The following is a 15,692-nucleotide window of genomic DNA, read 5'->3' on the forward strand; positions in this document are numbered from 1 at the left end:
TACATGGTCATTTCCAGGGAGGTCTGTGTGTAGACTTCAGTCTTCACTTTTTAGATACTTTTTACTAAAAAGTAATCTTTTTATTATATTAGTCTGCGAAATGATTTTTAATGTACTGTATTTTTATTTTTATTGACATCATTTATTTTTACTATTATTGTTGTTGGTTCATAATTAATAATTGTATGTCATGTTTTTTTTTTAATTATCAATTTAGTTTTAATCATCAGAAAGCACCACATTTACGTTTTTTTTTTTTTTTTTTTTTTTTTTTGTAAAGGAAGGGACTGCCTAGAAAACTTAATTCAGATTCATTGAATGAATAATTTCATCATAGGTTATTTGTAGATGATCTACTGAGTTGGGCTGCATTGATATTGTCTATGATAAGTCAAGTCACTTTAACAGCTTTACAGTGATAACAGGAAAATAATGCAACAAAGTTTGTTTCGGCTGTCCAGCAGATCTGGAAGAAAGTAGCGTCATAGTCCAACTTAAGTAAGTTCAGTGATGGTTCATTTTTGTTGTAAGTTATTAATTTTGTTCATTTATATAGCCGCTCTGGAGAAAACAGTAATGTCATCGTCCAGCTCAGTTCAGTTCTCATATAATGGTGTACAATGCAGGCAGATCAATATTATTGTTGAATATTAAGTGTCCCCAACAAACCAAGCCAAAAGGCGACAGTGGCAAACTTTTGTGTTGGTTTTATAGCCTACAGTGTGGTTTCATGCACATGCAGTGCTTTGAATGGTCACTTGATGGCGCTATTGATGTTTTTAAAGGACAGACTGGGTATTTTGGTAAACTGTTTCTACCTTGTTTTGTTTCACCTTTTATAAAAAAAAACTGAGTTAATAGGTCGTTCATATAGTTATGGTTATTTACATTTATTACAGTTCGTCAGTACACGGAAGAAAGTGACAGATAATAGCCTAAAATCACTTTTTTTAACTACAATATGTAGCCTAACGATGCAAATGCTTAGGCCTATTTGTGTGTCTGTGTGATTAAATGTTTGTTTACCTATTTAGAGAAAGGTACATTTACATGGACGTTACATTTAGCAGACGTTTTATTCAACGCACTTAGGCTGCCCTGGCAGCCTTGTCTGTTTTGTCTTTGTTTCATGTTTCTATGTTTGTCTTGTGTTTTTGAGCACATGGCTCTGTCTTTGTTTGTGTTTGCCATGTGCTCCTCTTGCCCCGCCTCCTTGTTTCCTGTTACCATGCCAACCTTGTTTAGTCCAGGTCTTGTCCTCATTTCACTAATTGTGCTCACCTGATCTTCATGTGCTCTGGTCCCTTGTGCCTCTTTCCCTCATGTCTTTGCTGGTTCATTTTGTGCGTTGTCTGCATTCATTGTGTGCATGCATTCTCGCTTTTTGTCAGTCAGTGCTAGATTTAGTTTCTCTGTCAGTTCTAGCTTTGTTTGGTTTGATTTTTATTCAGTTTTTTTCCCCTTTGTTCCTGATTTTAAGTCTAGTCAAGTTCTAGTCTTTATTTTGATCTAGTTCTAAGTTTTATTTTTATTTTTTTTATTATTGTTTTTGATTATTAACTAATCTTTTATTTTCTCTTTAGTTTCCTACAAGGTTGCTATCTTTTATTTCTTTTGCTAGTTTCAGTTCTTTATATCTAGACCTTTTATTTATTTTGCTAGATCCTGTTATTTCAGTATTGTTTCTTTATTTTTCTTTAGTCTCTTTATCAGTTTTATTTTGCTTTTATTATTGTTGTCTTGGCCTGTTCAGTCTTGTCTTGTGTTGGTTCCTGTCCTGCACCCTGTTGCACCCTGGTCGTTGACTCTCCTGGTCTGGCAGCCTGGCGCTACCTCAAGTCTCATCACCTGTCAAGCCTCTGATTCCCTGAGCCGCTGCCTTGTCTCCGTCTTTGGCCGTCACGTCTTTGCTGTCTCATCTGTCTCATCTTCGACCTACCTGTTCTCCAGTTGTGTGCCCTGCCCTATTGTTTGGACTGTTCCTGCCTGTGTTTTTGTCTTTGTCAATAAATATCACTCCCTGTTCATTTTGCACCTGGGTCCTCCCTTCTCTGAATCATGACAAAAACATTATATGATCAATAAGTTATGGCAACATATGTTTTTACATTGCTTTAACTCGTCAAAATAAGTTAAGCAATTTTCAAAAATAAATTGTTATATAAGATTCAACTAATTTTTTCAAATAAAACAATACTTCAATATAAATTTTTTCTTCATGTCAGATTTCTCTTTTCTTTTCAAAGAATAGAACAAATGTAATTTACTTGGTAAAGATGGAATAATTGAAATTTATTTTGTGGGACTTATGTTGGTAACCAAGCATGTAGGCCTACGCTAAATGATGAATAAAACTTAGGCTAGGAAAAGATTGTAAGTCTGGGTATGGGATGAAGAAAACACAACAAAATAGGCCTATTAATTAAATAATTTGAAAAGTATATAGAAACGATAAAAGCAAGGTAAATGTTTCTGCTAATGGGACATAAAAGTGCCCAATATATATTTTTTTTTCTTAAATTTGTTTTTAAAGAAAATAAAGTTTTAAAATATACTGGACTAATCCATACAACTACACATGAAATAATACAATACAAGTAAGAAAAAAAAATTGGAAATAGTAGAACAGTGAAGTTCATAGATAGTTTTTCAAAATGATTTACAACTCTTAATATGTATTTATAAAAAATATATAATTTTAGTCTATTTTCATTAGTCTATTGTCTATTTTCCAAAACTTGGCAAGTTACAGCAATAGAAAGATAAATTCGATTCAAGTCTGTACTGAATGTGGGTACAATTTGGAGAAAAGCTGCAGTTGAACCCACGCATTCACAGCCGCACCAAAGCTTAATTATTGAGGGTGACCCCCGATTGCTCAAACCAAATAGAGTTTTAGCAAGAAGCTCTTGCCTATTCAATTATAATTGGTGTATTCGGTCATAACAAGCATATGCGTTTTAGCACAATGGGTGGACTCTAAAAGAAAGCTCAAAAGCACATTAAAACTGCATTACTTCTTCCAAGAAGTGTACTCAAGATCTTTCGGGTCTCGATGCGCACACCGTTCCAAAAGCGCACACGTCTCCAAAGGTGCACGTTTTACCACACAAAAGAGTTGACATTGTTTGAGTTTTAACAAGAGGTGTACATATGGCATCCGGGTTGTAATTAAATGTTTTTAAGTTGTTGTTTTTGTCTTCTCAGTGAAGTTTCCTTTTCTTCTCTATGTGCAGCCTTTTCCGCGTCTGAACAAGAGAGAAGAATTAAATAGCTTTTCTGCCAGTTTGGGACAAATGGATGGCAAAAAGCTGGTCAGCGAGTTTTGGTCCTTGATTGCCTTCTTCAGATGCCCTTCAAACAAAGGCTGGGGATGAAAATAAAGCCCCACCTGGTACTTCTGTTTGTTAAAATAATAAGAAATAGATTTCGTTTCATAAATAACTACAACAGATTGTAAAGTGCAGCAGTTGAAGAAGTAGCCTATCAATCAAGAGAGCGAGGCCAGGTATCACCTGCTCTTCAGTATAGGGCGCATTTATTGTTAAATCATGTTCTTTGCGATATCTATGATTTCCACAGCAACAGGTCGCCTATGTTTGCCCATACTTTGCATAACAAGCAAGATATTACTCTGCACTGATAAAAATCGGATGACAAATCTGACAGTCCCAAACCCACACCTGTCCCGCGATATCCCAATATGGGTCTGGCATCAAAAGTTATTTGTAAAGCGGTAATATTTGGTTTACTTTGGATTATTTCGAGGACTTTATAACAGCACGACAACATTCCCTATCTCCTTGCTTTATTTGTCCATTTTATTGAAAGCATATGGTTATCAGATGTCTTCCAAAACACATATTTAGTTAGACTGGCGATGAGTGCCTTTGTGGACACTTGGGAACCACGGTAAATATTTTGCGCCCATAACAGGGCTCTTGATCTCTCCAATAAATTAAGATTTATCAAGACTTGGAGCCAAGTGTAAACTCGTGCTATCCGACCATGTTGAAAGTCTTGTTTGCAACTGCGACTATATTTACGACGCGCACTTAATGTACATAATAACGGACTCCATTTGGAGACATCAGTGCGCACGCATTCTATTTTCTTTGCAAATTTAGTTGTGCATAAATTTCTGTGTTTTCATTGCACAAAGGAACTTCTCCTGCACATAGACACACGTTATTCCACATTTTCTTCGCTTAAATATAAATTTCCCAGAGTTTTGCGCACTACAAAACAATTTACGCACAGGGATATCACCAGAAGGCGCACAACGGCAATGACACTAAAATAATAGTTTATCAGTAAATATTTTCAGCTCTGATTATTGAAAATTATTTGTTAAAAGGTATATATAAGTGCCTCTAAAAAGTCCCCGAAGCACGTATGTTCATAAAACCTACATGGTTTCTACGGAGTAAGGTTACCAAGTCACCTGCTGCGACTATTCCTGCTCCAGGTCCATTAACTTTTTATACCACCCATTCCAGAAGCTGGTGTTTGAGAAAACTCCATGCGTATTCAGTGCCATTATTAACTCAATCGTGATTATATAGCAATCATTGTGGAAAAAAAGGCTTACATGCCACTATATATTTGTAGCCTAGTAGGCTGTTTCGCGTGGTGAAATGATTTTTAATATAAACGAGAAAAAATGTCTAAGATAGAAAATGACAGACAACTATAGAAAACTTCACCTGACATTTTCTATCCTGTTTTAAAATCCTCTCTTAGTTTATTTCTGAAACTATGAATGTACATTTTTGGAAAGGACCGTCTTCTGATTGGCCACTTGACTCCATTTGTTTGTCCTAGAGCGCAGACAGGATAAAGGGACATCAATGACGAATGGGCGCATCACCCTCTATTGTCCTCTTGATTTATATATTAAGGGAATGAATAAAGAGACTGCATGTTGCTCACTGATAGACAGGACTCTCAGTGCTCTAGACCAACACCCTCACGGAACTTCGGCTTCACCGAGCCAGTCTGCAAGAGGTAAGCATCTAAAGTACGATAGGTTTCTTATAGATTGTTATTCGAGACCTTGGACTAAGGATGTCCAGTTGTGTTTTATGTTTACAGAATGACTCCAAGATCCACGTGCGCTTCGGGAGGAAGGAATGGGACCTTTAAATCTAACTGGAGTTCGGCATTAGATCTCAAGTCTGGATCCACAGACATTACCAAAGGTCAACAAATTAAATACAACAGAGAATATGAGCTTGGCAACACAGACTCAGCGACTAAAGAATGCTCCTCTACCTTTAGCGAAGAGAATACAAGAAATAAAAGAATGAAGAAAAAGATGCCAGTTAAATCAGCAAGCAGACAACGTGGGAATCGCAGAGGGAAGGCAAACGATAGAGAAAGGCACCGCATGCATAAGCTGAACTCCGCTCTGGATACTCTGAGAAGCGTGCTTCCAACTTTTCCAGATGACGCGAAACTGACTAAAATTGAGACATTGAGATTCGCGCACAATTACATTTGGGCATTGTCAGAAACACTGAGAATTGCAAACCACGTTCGACACATTTCAAATCACGTTCGGGATCAGGGGAACCTCACGGTGCCAAGCGCTTGCTTGGAAGCGCGTAACAGCGCATCAAGCTCGTGCGCGTCCAAGTGGCACTCCACAATCTCATCATCAAATTGGCAAGAAACCCAAGGCTGCTACTCTGATTTGTTGCTAGAGGAATTTAACTGCAATTTTCAGGACAATCTGACATTTTGATTTGCTGAGGAATGTCTAATCTGCGAGTAGCAAAACAAATCTGGCAAAAGTTAACCATTGCTATTAGGACCACGAGTTTGACACGTTTCAGGGCAGCTCATATGTGGATTAATTTTACTTTTCGTTCATGCCTGAAAAACAACAACATTATCATTTTTATTATTCAAACGTTTTATTGTATGCTTCCATATGTCTATGACGATGACAGACAAATCAATGTTGTAAATATTGTTTCTGATATGTCCTTCTTCCCTTTTTAATTCAAGCAAATAAACAAAAAGTGTTTTTTTTAAATCTTTTTTCATTCGAGTGCTTTTGTAGAATATAAATTGTACAATCAAGTATAATAAATTCATATAAAAATGCTCGTGAAGCAAGCTTGCGTGTTGTAATTTTACTGACAGGGTTCTGCGCATGCGCTGTACACCAGCTGAGCTTTCCAGAGCAACAGGTGCTCACACTCGGGAAGACCGTGCAATCTCTAATGGGAAAAAAAACCATTAAATATCCCAACTAAGTACAAATGAAACCTTCATTTCTTAAGTAAAAAAAACAAACAAAAAAAAAAAAACTCCAGACACATTCAATGTTTAATATTTAATTTCGTTATGCTTGGTGAGTGCATGTTTTTCCCTATGCACATGCTGTCAAATAACCCTGTTTCAATTAGTATATTCTTGCAAGATTAGGTTCACTTTTTGAGATTTCTTACACAGCTGCAGAAACAAAAACTATTGCACTCTGACTGAAGTATGAGTGTGTTTGTGCTTTCAATGCAACATTCAAATATTCAGTCATTTATTCTGCTATAATTATGCTTCTGCAGAAAGGCTTTTATTGAAAGTCCAGCAGGATTCAAATGACATTCCTAATCAAAAAAAGCCTGTCAAAAGTCAATCTTTTAATAAATAAACCATAAAGAAATTTCACAATGGATATGCAACATTTTATTTTTCTAGCATGGCTAAACAAGTTATTTCATAAAAAAATATGGAGAATCCAAAAGACAATATACATACAGGGAATAGATTTTACATACCGATGTGTGTGAGAAATACGACCATGATTACATAATACATTTCAATGATCAACTTTTTATGAAAAACTGCCAATGCAGTAAGTGGACTTAATATACCCTAGCACCAATAATATGAGCCTTTTATACAAAGAGATATATGTATGGAATGACTAAGACATTGGAATGTATGATAACAATAGCACTTAATCTGGATAGACCCTATATTCACATATTCAGGTGATGTCTAATCACATTTCCTGATTATTGTTGCCGAAGTCCATTTAAGTCTGAGCATGTAAGAGTTGTTTCAAACATTCATGCTGCCAACAAAGCAGCCTCATTGAAAGACTATCCAAATAAAAGTGTTACAGATTTCTGAAGGAATACCCCACAGAATACCCCACATAACGGAATGTGCAGTTTTAAAGTAGAATGTAGGTAAGATTCTACTTTGGAAAAACCGTGACAACGTCATAACCCTCTGGAGGAGTGACGCGTTCGCGTGCGTGTTTCTCGCAGTAAATCTTGTCCTCAACAAAAAAGTGTCCTTTCTGCTTCAGATTGATCCCGCAGTCTGTGCAAACGTAGCACTCTGGGTGGCGAAACTTATCTCGAACTTTGACAATCATTCCTCTTTAAAATCAAAACAAAAAGAGAGAGATCAAAGTTAGTCACAGTATAGGAAAATATGTTTGGGAAAAATTCCTATTATTATGAGAGGCTGCTCACTGCAGAACCAATGGGTGGAGCTTGACATGAAATCTGCCATGTCCAAATACCCACACTTGCGGTCTTGGCCACTTGAGAGCGCGTGCTCGCAACAGGAAGTAAGTGCGCAAGACTGTCCCATGTCTTAAAAATGCCAAAGTGCAGTGCCCTTAATGTACAATAAACCTACACTATCTCAAATACTGCTTCGGAGCGGTATTCAAGGCTAAGCGTATCCCATCATGCATTATGTTCGGGAACTCATGTGCCCTGAAATCGCGAGATGTCGAGGAAAATATTCCACTGTAATTTAAATGAATTAGATTCATATAATTTGGTAGTAAAACATTTTCTTAGTGCAAAGATGAGTATGGTATGTGTAGGCCTTTTGCAACTGTTTTTATCACTTAATTAGAAGCACCACAAGTTTAAATTTGTGTCTTCTGATAGTTACATAGCGACTACTGAACGGACATGTAGAAGTTTATTTTAAAATGCAAAGTGTTGAAAATATAATAAATAAAAGGTCTGTAAACACTTGCATTTTTTGCAACACTATAAGTGTGAGTGTGTCCCATCAAGTAATCAAAAGTTCTAAACACACTCGTCTTGTCCACAGTCTTTACGCCTACTTGAACACTTAGAGGAAATACGTCATACAAGTAGACAAGTGGTCAAGTGCAAAGACCGCAAGTGTGGGTATTTGGACAAGGCAATCATTTGGCTCTGCAGTGAACACCACTTGATCATTATGGAGAAATCCAAATCCAAATAAGATAATATAAAGAGATTCAGTTCCAGAATGTTCCACTAGATGGCGACACTGGACAAGTACTTGCAATTATTCTTGGATGCATGAATTTCCTTAAAACTCCTAAAAAGATATAACAAAACAGTGAAACTTACACAATCCCTGAACCGCATTTGTCACATAGAGAGAGCTTTTCAGGATTCCCAACTGAGGCTCCAATTTTTGGGGTGGGGGCCTTGACACTTCTGAAGCCAGAGGGTTTATCTACATCACCTGACAACAAAGAAACAAAGATGCTTAGGCTTTTTTTTTTATAGGCCAGATCATCTGATGCCATTTACAAAACGTGTGTCACAGCTAATGATTATGAATGACCAGAATTGCAGATACCCATTTTGTCAACAGAAGCTAAGGCTTGGTCACCTTCATGTAATTCAGACACAATGTAGTAGGGTATACACAGTGTGTTTAGATATTATACCAGTTTCCAGGATCTCCTGCAGAACTTTAAAAGAGGCAGACTGGCGAGGAGGCTCATTGGATTCTTGATTCTCCTGCAGCATTTTGTACACCTCAGAGTCTGCAGGTAATGCAGGCTTTGGTTGGCCAGGTTTACAGGGATCTGAGCTATAATACAGAAAGGTGGTCACATATGACAGTCACAAGACAAACAATGTTATCTCAATAGTATTGTGTCATTCAAGCCAATCCCAACTGACTCGTTTCAGCCCTGACAGCCATAAATTCAAATAGCTATACTTATACAGCACAGAACTGGAATGAATGTTGCAGTATTAAATGACTTATAAGAGTGTTCATGATTAAGACAAACATCTTTTAAAAATCTAGTCCAGAACACGTGCTTAATTCTTAAAACTTTATATTCTTGTTGATTTCGTATGGTTTTGAAAAACTCATTTGCGAGAAAGTTTAAATTTAATCAAGTAAACGCTAATAACATATTTTCCTTACACACTGAATGCATGTGAGTGTACACATCTCAATCCTTACTTAAATCATTTTTTTAAAATAAATATACACTACCGCTCCAAAGTTTAGGATCAAGATAAAAAAAAAAAAAAGTTTTATTCAGGAAGGACCCATTAAATTGATCAAAACTCAAAAGTGACAAAGACATTTTTAATGCTGCACTTTTGAACTTTCTATTCATCAAGGAATACTGAATAAATATTACGGTTTCCACAAGAATATTAAGCAGCACAACTGTTATTGATAATAATAATATTAAGAAGAAAAGTTTCTTGAGCACCAAATCAGCATATTAGGATGATTTTTGAAGGATCATGTGACTGGCGTAAATTCAGCTTTGCCATCACAGGAATTAATTACATTTTAAAATAGAAAATTATTTTTAATTTAATATTATAATATTACACAATGTTACTGTGATATTTTTGCAGCTTTGGTGAACATAAGGGACTTCTTTCCCCAAAAAAAAAAAAAAAATTGACCCCAAGTTTTTGAATGGTAGGCTACTGTATTTTTTAATGTACAATTATTTTTCAAATATCATAAATTAATAATTTATTAAACACCATTAGGTTTTTGAGGAGTTGCCCCATGTGACATTTAACAACCTGTATTAACCTTGCCTTATAAAAAGGTCAAATTATTTGCTATTTTAGAGACTTATAGTCATGAAGGTGTCCACTCTATGATATCATTTCCTGATTTGTTATGTTTTTCCTACATGTTGGTTGCACCATATGGCTTTGTGACAAGTATGTCAGTGTGGTGTGCATCATACTTACTTCTTACTGGCTTCATTGGAGACAGCAGAAGTCTGGACATCATCCACTGCGCTGTTGAAACTCTTAATGTTCTCAGAGGAATACAGGCCAGCGGGGTTATTGTAAAGGTTGGTGACCACCCTGGGACTGCCAGAATTAAATGGAATAGCACTCCTGTTATGAGCAGAGCCTATTTGTTTGACCTCCTACAGAAGAAGACACCAGGAACTATGAGACTACAAATCTCAAAAACACGGCAAACAGAGGAGAGAAGCGTAGCTTTAAAAGCATAATTCACCCAAAAATGAAAATTCTGTCATCATTTACATTTACACACCCTTATGCCATTACAAAACGGTGTGAATTTTACCCTTACATTTATTTATAAGAACATTACACATTATAATTTCTGTAAATATGCCATTAGCCAACTGAACATTTCCAACTATAGTTTTTTGCCCAGATGCTAAAAGAACATGACAATTTACATACATAAATACAGACAAAATGTACAGAAAAATACATAAAGAAAAAAAAAAAGCCTTCAAAATGTGTTCACAGAAGAAAAAGTCATAAAGGTTTGGAACGACAAGAGGGTGAGTAGATGACAAAATTCCTTTTTGGGTGAACTATACCATTAAGAGATTGAAACAAAGCCAAAAACATTAGGGCCCGGTTCACAGACAGGGCTTATACTAAGCCAGGATTAGGCCTTATTTCGATTAGAACATTTAAGTAGCTTTTATAAATATGCCTCAGAAAAGGAAAAAACATTACTGGTGTGCATCTTGAGATAAAACAATGGCAGTGACCTATTTTAAGATATGTCAGTGCAAGTGGTTTTCAGAACAGCTCAAACATGCATTTTAGTCTGGGACTAGCTTAAGCCTTGTCTGTGAAACCGGGGGTATATCATTTAATAAGGAATGCAGTAATATATAACTATTAGACCAGAAAAAAATATCTGAGAATCAATCATTACTTTTTTTAAATAACCAAGCTGATGTGAACTAAGACCATTAAACAAAAAACAGACATAGAAAAGTTTTGCCAAAGACTGAGGATTTAATGACACTGTGAAAGTTTCCACTGTTAACAACATATTTAGCAGTTGTTTTTTATTATGTTTCGCTCTCTGCTTGAATCAGGAAACATTTATAATACCAAAACTATGTAGTCAAACTCCACACACTTCCTATGATCGCTCACATTCTGACCCTAAGTTTCCAACTTAGCCTGCAGGATGTGGGTCTTGCGTCATGGCTTTGGCTGATAAACTCACCGGTCTCCATGGATAAGGCTTGTTAGGACATAAACAATGACTTCACTTTGGCAGCCTATAAGTGACGTGCCTTTATTTGTTCAGCGGATATGGTCCTGTTATGTATGACAGCCTCAAGCACAACGAATAGCTTTAAAGCTCATTGAAAATGATCAGGGGTCCATTTAAAAATCCCTCAGCTACCAGTTAAGCAGAGCTGAAACATACCTGTGTATCTGTATTTGCCAGATTCATCTTGTATGGATTGGGCTTTCCTTCTTCAGTGACCAGTGGGGACCACATTTTTGTCTCTGATCTTAAAAAAAAAGAAGAAAAAAGTGTCATACAGTGAATCAATAATTGATTAAAATATAAAGTATAAAATCAAGGCTTAAAAGTAAAAATGGCCTGATGACCAGTGTGAGACAGTTTTTGGGCAAGTTGATGTAATTGTACTAATTTTGTATTGTGTAAGTTTTTCTGTCATGTATTGAACAATGTTGTTGCACATTCTGACTTGCCACCAATGTAGCGTTTGCTAGCTGATTGACACAGATGAGGATATGTCGAAATTGTAAGAATATCTTCTGAATGACTTCAGTAAAAATGAGCTGAAAATTACACCCAGCAACATTTTACAATGTATGCCATTGTTTTCCACTGTGTCATTGAATTATATTATACTTTCTAGCTATTATAACACATTAAAAAACTATTGATTTTTGTAACATTTAATGAAATGTTCTTGTACAAATACAAATCCTCATTGTTGAGCCCATTAAAAGGTGCATGGCCAATCTCCAATTTATAAAATCTCCACTTCCAAAAAGTCAGCATTTGTTGCAAAACTTTTTTTAATGGGGATCTCGACAAAATGTACTAAAAACTAAAAGAGGACCTCAATACAGGGACCAGTGGAGAAATGGCACCCTAATGGTTCAAAATATAAAATCTAGATTGTCTGGAAGAATTTATAAAATAATCAATTTGTCCATTTGTATTTTTTTAAAGAAGTTTTTTGTTACATCACACTTTTCTGTGTGCATTTAGCAGATACCTTTATCCAAAGTGACTTTAAAATAAGGTAAAAAAAGAAGCAGCAATTTGTCAAAGAGCCAATATTCGTAATAAACAACACCTGGTTTATTAGTCAAGGCAAGATCATCATTACTCATGGCTAATGATATATATTTGGTAATTCAGACAAACCACAGCATGTTCCCCTCACCTGTCAATGGAAAGCACCATTTCCTCAAGGCAGGCTTTGATTTTATTCTGTGCTTCCAGGTGAGTCATGCCCTCTGTTGACTCTCCATCTATGGCCAGGATCATGTCCCCAATGCAAAGGTCAGCCTGAGCCGCTTTACTTCCTGGGGTCACCTAAAAAAAAAAAAAATCCAAAAATGAGTATCATCATCATTGTCTAAAAGGAAAAAATAGGCTTTTTAGTGAATGCAGACAAATCACCCTTTGTTACTTTAAAATTAAATTGTGCCATTTTTCATGCCCAAATATAAACTGAAAGATTTTTTTTGCACAATAACTGTGATCAGCCTTCACTTGTTATGTGATGACTTCCTCTATAAAGTGTAAGGGTGTGCACCTTGTTTATGAGAAGAAACTTTGTGGTTTAAGGTGCAGTCAGCAAGTGGTTTATATCAGCCTGGATGCATGAGGTTTGATTTAAGAATATCTGCAACTTGATGCTGAAACCCTTTTTGTCTTTCTCTCATGATGCACACATCCATATACACATTCATCCATATACACTTTCAGAACTTGTTTTTCTAGCTGATAAAAATCAGCCAATCAGATTCCACTCTGCTTTAAAAGCTGAAGCATTTAATGTGGCAGATGACATACCTGCAGTGCCTGCTTATAATGAACAGAACATTATCATGAATTGTTTTTGGAAGGTAACAGTTATTGTTCTTGATGTGAACGGGCCTTAATCTTTTACATAGATCGCTGACAGGAAGTGCTATATGAAGCAAATAGGTGATCTCAACATGGCAGCGCCCATGATGAGGAGACCCACTCTATGTAAAACAACTTATTCTAGAAAGCTGATGTCTGGAGGCTTCTTCTAAAGTAAGTGAATATAAGTGTAAATGCATATTTCTTTATATGTAAAATCTTTTAATTAACAAAACATATTGGGTGCAAATTAGTTGACAGGCAGCTTGTTGCAGTTGAAGGTAGGCTTTTGAAACTCGCGCATAAGTGTCATATTATAACGTGTCACTTATGCCATGAATTCTTGTAATGTTTTAAAAACAGCTTCGGTCTATTTCTACGAAACTATATGGAATCACGTAGCCTAGTAGTTATATTTAGAGAAAGAATCTAATTTCGTGTCCATATAATTTGTTAGTTTTGGCTTCCATGTTTTAAGAGAAAGACAGTGGCGATTTAATCCAAGTGCTAGAGTCTAAGTTCACGTGCGTTTCGGTTGGATGCTGCGGCATGCGTGGCACGTTCTTGAGAAGGTTTATCCGTTTTATGAAGCATAATGTTTTGACCTAGTTGTGTCTATGAACGCCAAAATTATAAATTATTAACAAATCCGAAGTTAACGTCTTACCCTCGAGATTGTAAGAGGCTGCTCGAAATCTTTCCCTCCGACCAGACGGAATCCCCACGGTCCAGGGCCTTGTAAAACAACCCGTACAGGCATTATACTTCCAACACTTAGCCTAAACGGCTGGCGTAAATTTGTTCCTGAACTGGTGCACTGTAACTATGCTATAGCCTAAAGTCTGTAGTTTCGTGTTACTGTAGCGGGACAGGGCGTTCACTTTGAAGAGACGGTGACTGGGCGGAGCTTCCTCAGAAGTGAGCGAATAATGTCAGGTCTCTGTGCTGATAAGAGCTTATTTCCTATGTTTGTTTAGTGGTGGGCCGTTACGTCATTTTATATTGAAGTTTACCATGTATGGAAGAGTCAAATCCTGGGATTCGGTATGTGCCACTCCCAACCCAGTAGAAATCCTGGCGAATTCCTGTTCGCTCAAAACATATGCTTTCCAGGACTATGGGTCACATTCTCAGCATTCCCCAAAAGTGGAGCAAGTGCAGACAAACCGGGCAACGCGGTAGCAGCACATTGTTTGATTTATATCAAAGGTGTGTGTAGAGTTCTGTAAACTTTATAAAGATAAGCACATCCGTAGAATGGATAGGCTAAAGCACAAGTGAAGACATGCTGCATCATGATTGTGAGCCTTTGAAATACTGAGGAGGACATTTCAAATGCTCCTCCAGTCAGTTTTGAACATGTTTCAAAATATTTGTGAGGATATTTTCAAAGTTTTGGCCATCAAATGTGTAACCGAACCTGGACACAAATACTTTCTACATTTAATACATTGCATCTACATTAAGTCGCACAATTGCTGGCATTGTAGCTTAATACATTATAATTGTTTATGCAAATTCAAATATGGTTTGAGATATGGGAGTGCAGTCTTTGATTTATCTTTACCCAGTTCAGGAATAAGTGTACATTAAAGTAGCCTACATTATGTGTTTGTATTCACTTTTTCAGATTAACTGTAGGCTATTAGTAGTCCAGAGGCTGATCTCTTACTTTACAATTTAAATATATATATTCCAAGTAAAATTAAAATGGTTGCTAAACAGTTAGGATTCTGAGTCAGGATGGTTCTGTAATATGGTCCCAGGGGCCTGTCTTATCTATTTAGTAACCATGGTGATTTCAGTTAGGATCTCATTTAGAACACTGAACTTATCTTAAGACTTCAGATAGGATGTCTAATATACAGCCTATAGTTAACACCCATTCCTGCAGAGTTCATCCCTGCTTCGGCACACCTGTAATTATCAAGAAGTCCGAAAGTCTTTCAATAACAGTTTTTTAGGTAGCCTGCTTAACTAAACTATACAGAATGGAAGATTTTCAAAATGTGATCTTTGGCCCACATGGACTAATTTCTAGCAATGTGTCCCCTCCTCAAATTCAATACGCTTGGACCTTCTTCACATTTCTGGATTAGGAATGTGCAATGTATTAGGGTTAACTTTTTACCTATAAAGTTAAATGGAAGACTGGTATATGTTACATTCCCATATAGCTTTCAAAGAGGAGGGGAAATAGAGAAATGGATTAGATGGCAGTTAGAAGATGTCAAATTGAAACTGTATCAGAAACCTCATCACAGCTGTGTTGACTATTTTTTAAATATTTTAATGCCAGGCTAATAATGTACAGTGATATAAATGTAAGCCTACATTAATTTTTTTTAATACATGGAAATATGAAAAACAAAGTTTATTGCAGAAATGTCATCATATGCTGTTATAAAAACCCATACATTTGTATATGGCTTGCAATAAGTAATTGTGCAATGTAAAATACAAAAAATAAGTAGGCTAATATGAACAAACAGAAATATCAATAGTGCAAAATAAGAAAAAGTAGCCTAAATGAAATAACA

The 15,692-nt window shown here is 36.3% G+C and overlaps 2 protein-coding genes across 2 annotated transcripts; one reads left to right on the top strand and one right to left on the bottom strand.

The window, feature by feature from the left end:
• Positions 1 to 5,095: 5,095 nt before the first annotated feature.
• neurog3 (neurogenin 3) lies at positions 5,096 to 5,746 on the top strand (the record flags this gene model as incomplete). Its single annotated transcript, XM_084093229.1, has 1 exon — positions 5,096 to 5,746. One exon carries the CDS (start codon positions 5,096 to 5,098, stop codon positions 5,744 to 5,746), a length of 651 nt encoding a protein of 216 aa, XP_083949355.1.
• Positions 5,747 to 6,670: 924 nt separating this feature from the next.
• Positions 6,671 to 14,076, bottom strand: pdlim1 (PDZ and LIM domain 1 (elfin)). The gene is made up of 7 exons (XM_084093224.1): positions 13,820 to 14,076; positions 12,464 to 12,615; positions 11,464 to 11,551; positions 9,996 to 10,180; positions 8,705 to 8,850; positions 8,379 to 8,496; positions 6,671 to 7,397 (listed from the first exon to the last, which is right to left on the bottom strand). The coding sequence occupies exons 1-7, from the start codon at positions 13,910 to 13,912 to the stop codon at positions 7,211 to 7,213; spliced, it is 969 nt and encodes a 322-aa protein (XP_083949350.1). The 5' UTR covers positions 13,913 to 14,076; the 3' UTR covers positions 6,671 to 7,210.
• Between the last annotated feature and the right edge of the window lie 1,616 nt (positions 14,077 to 15,692).

Source organism: Abramis brama, assembly GCF_963993115.1.
Source record: "Abramis brama genome assembly, chromosome: 19".
Taxonomy (NCBI): domain Eukaryota; kingdom Metazoa; phylum Chordata; class Actinopteri; order Cypriniformes; family Leuciscidae; genus Abramis; species Abramis brama.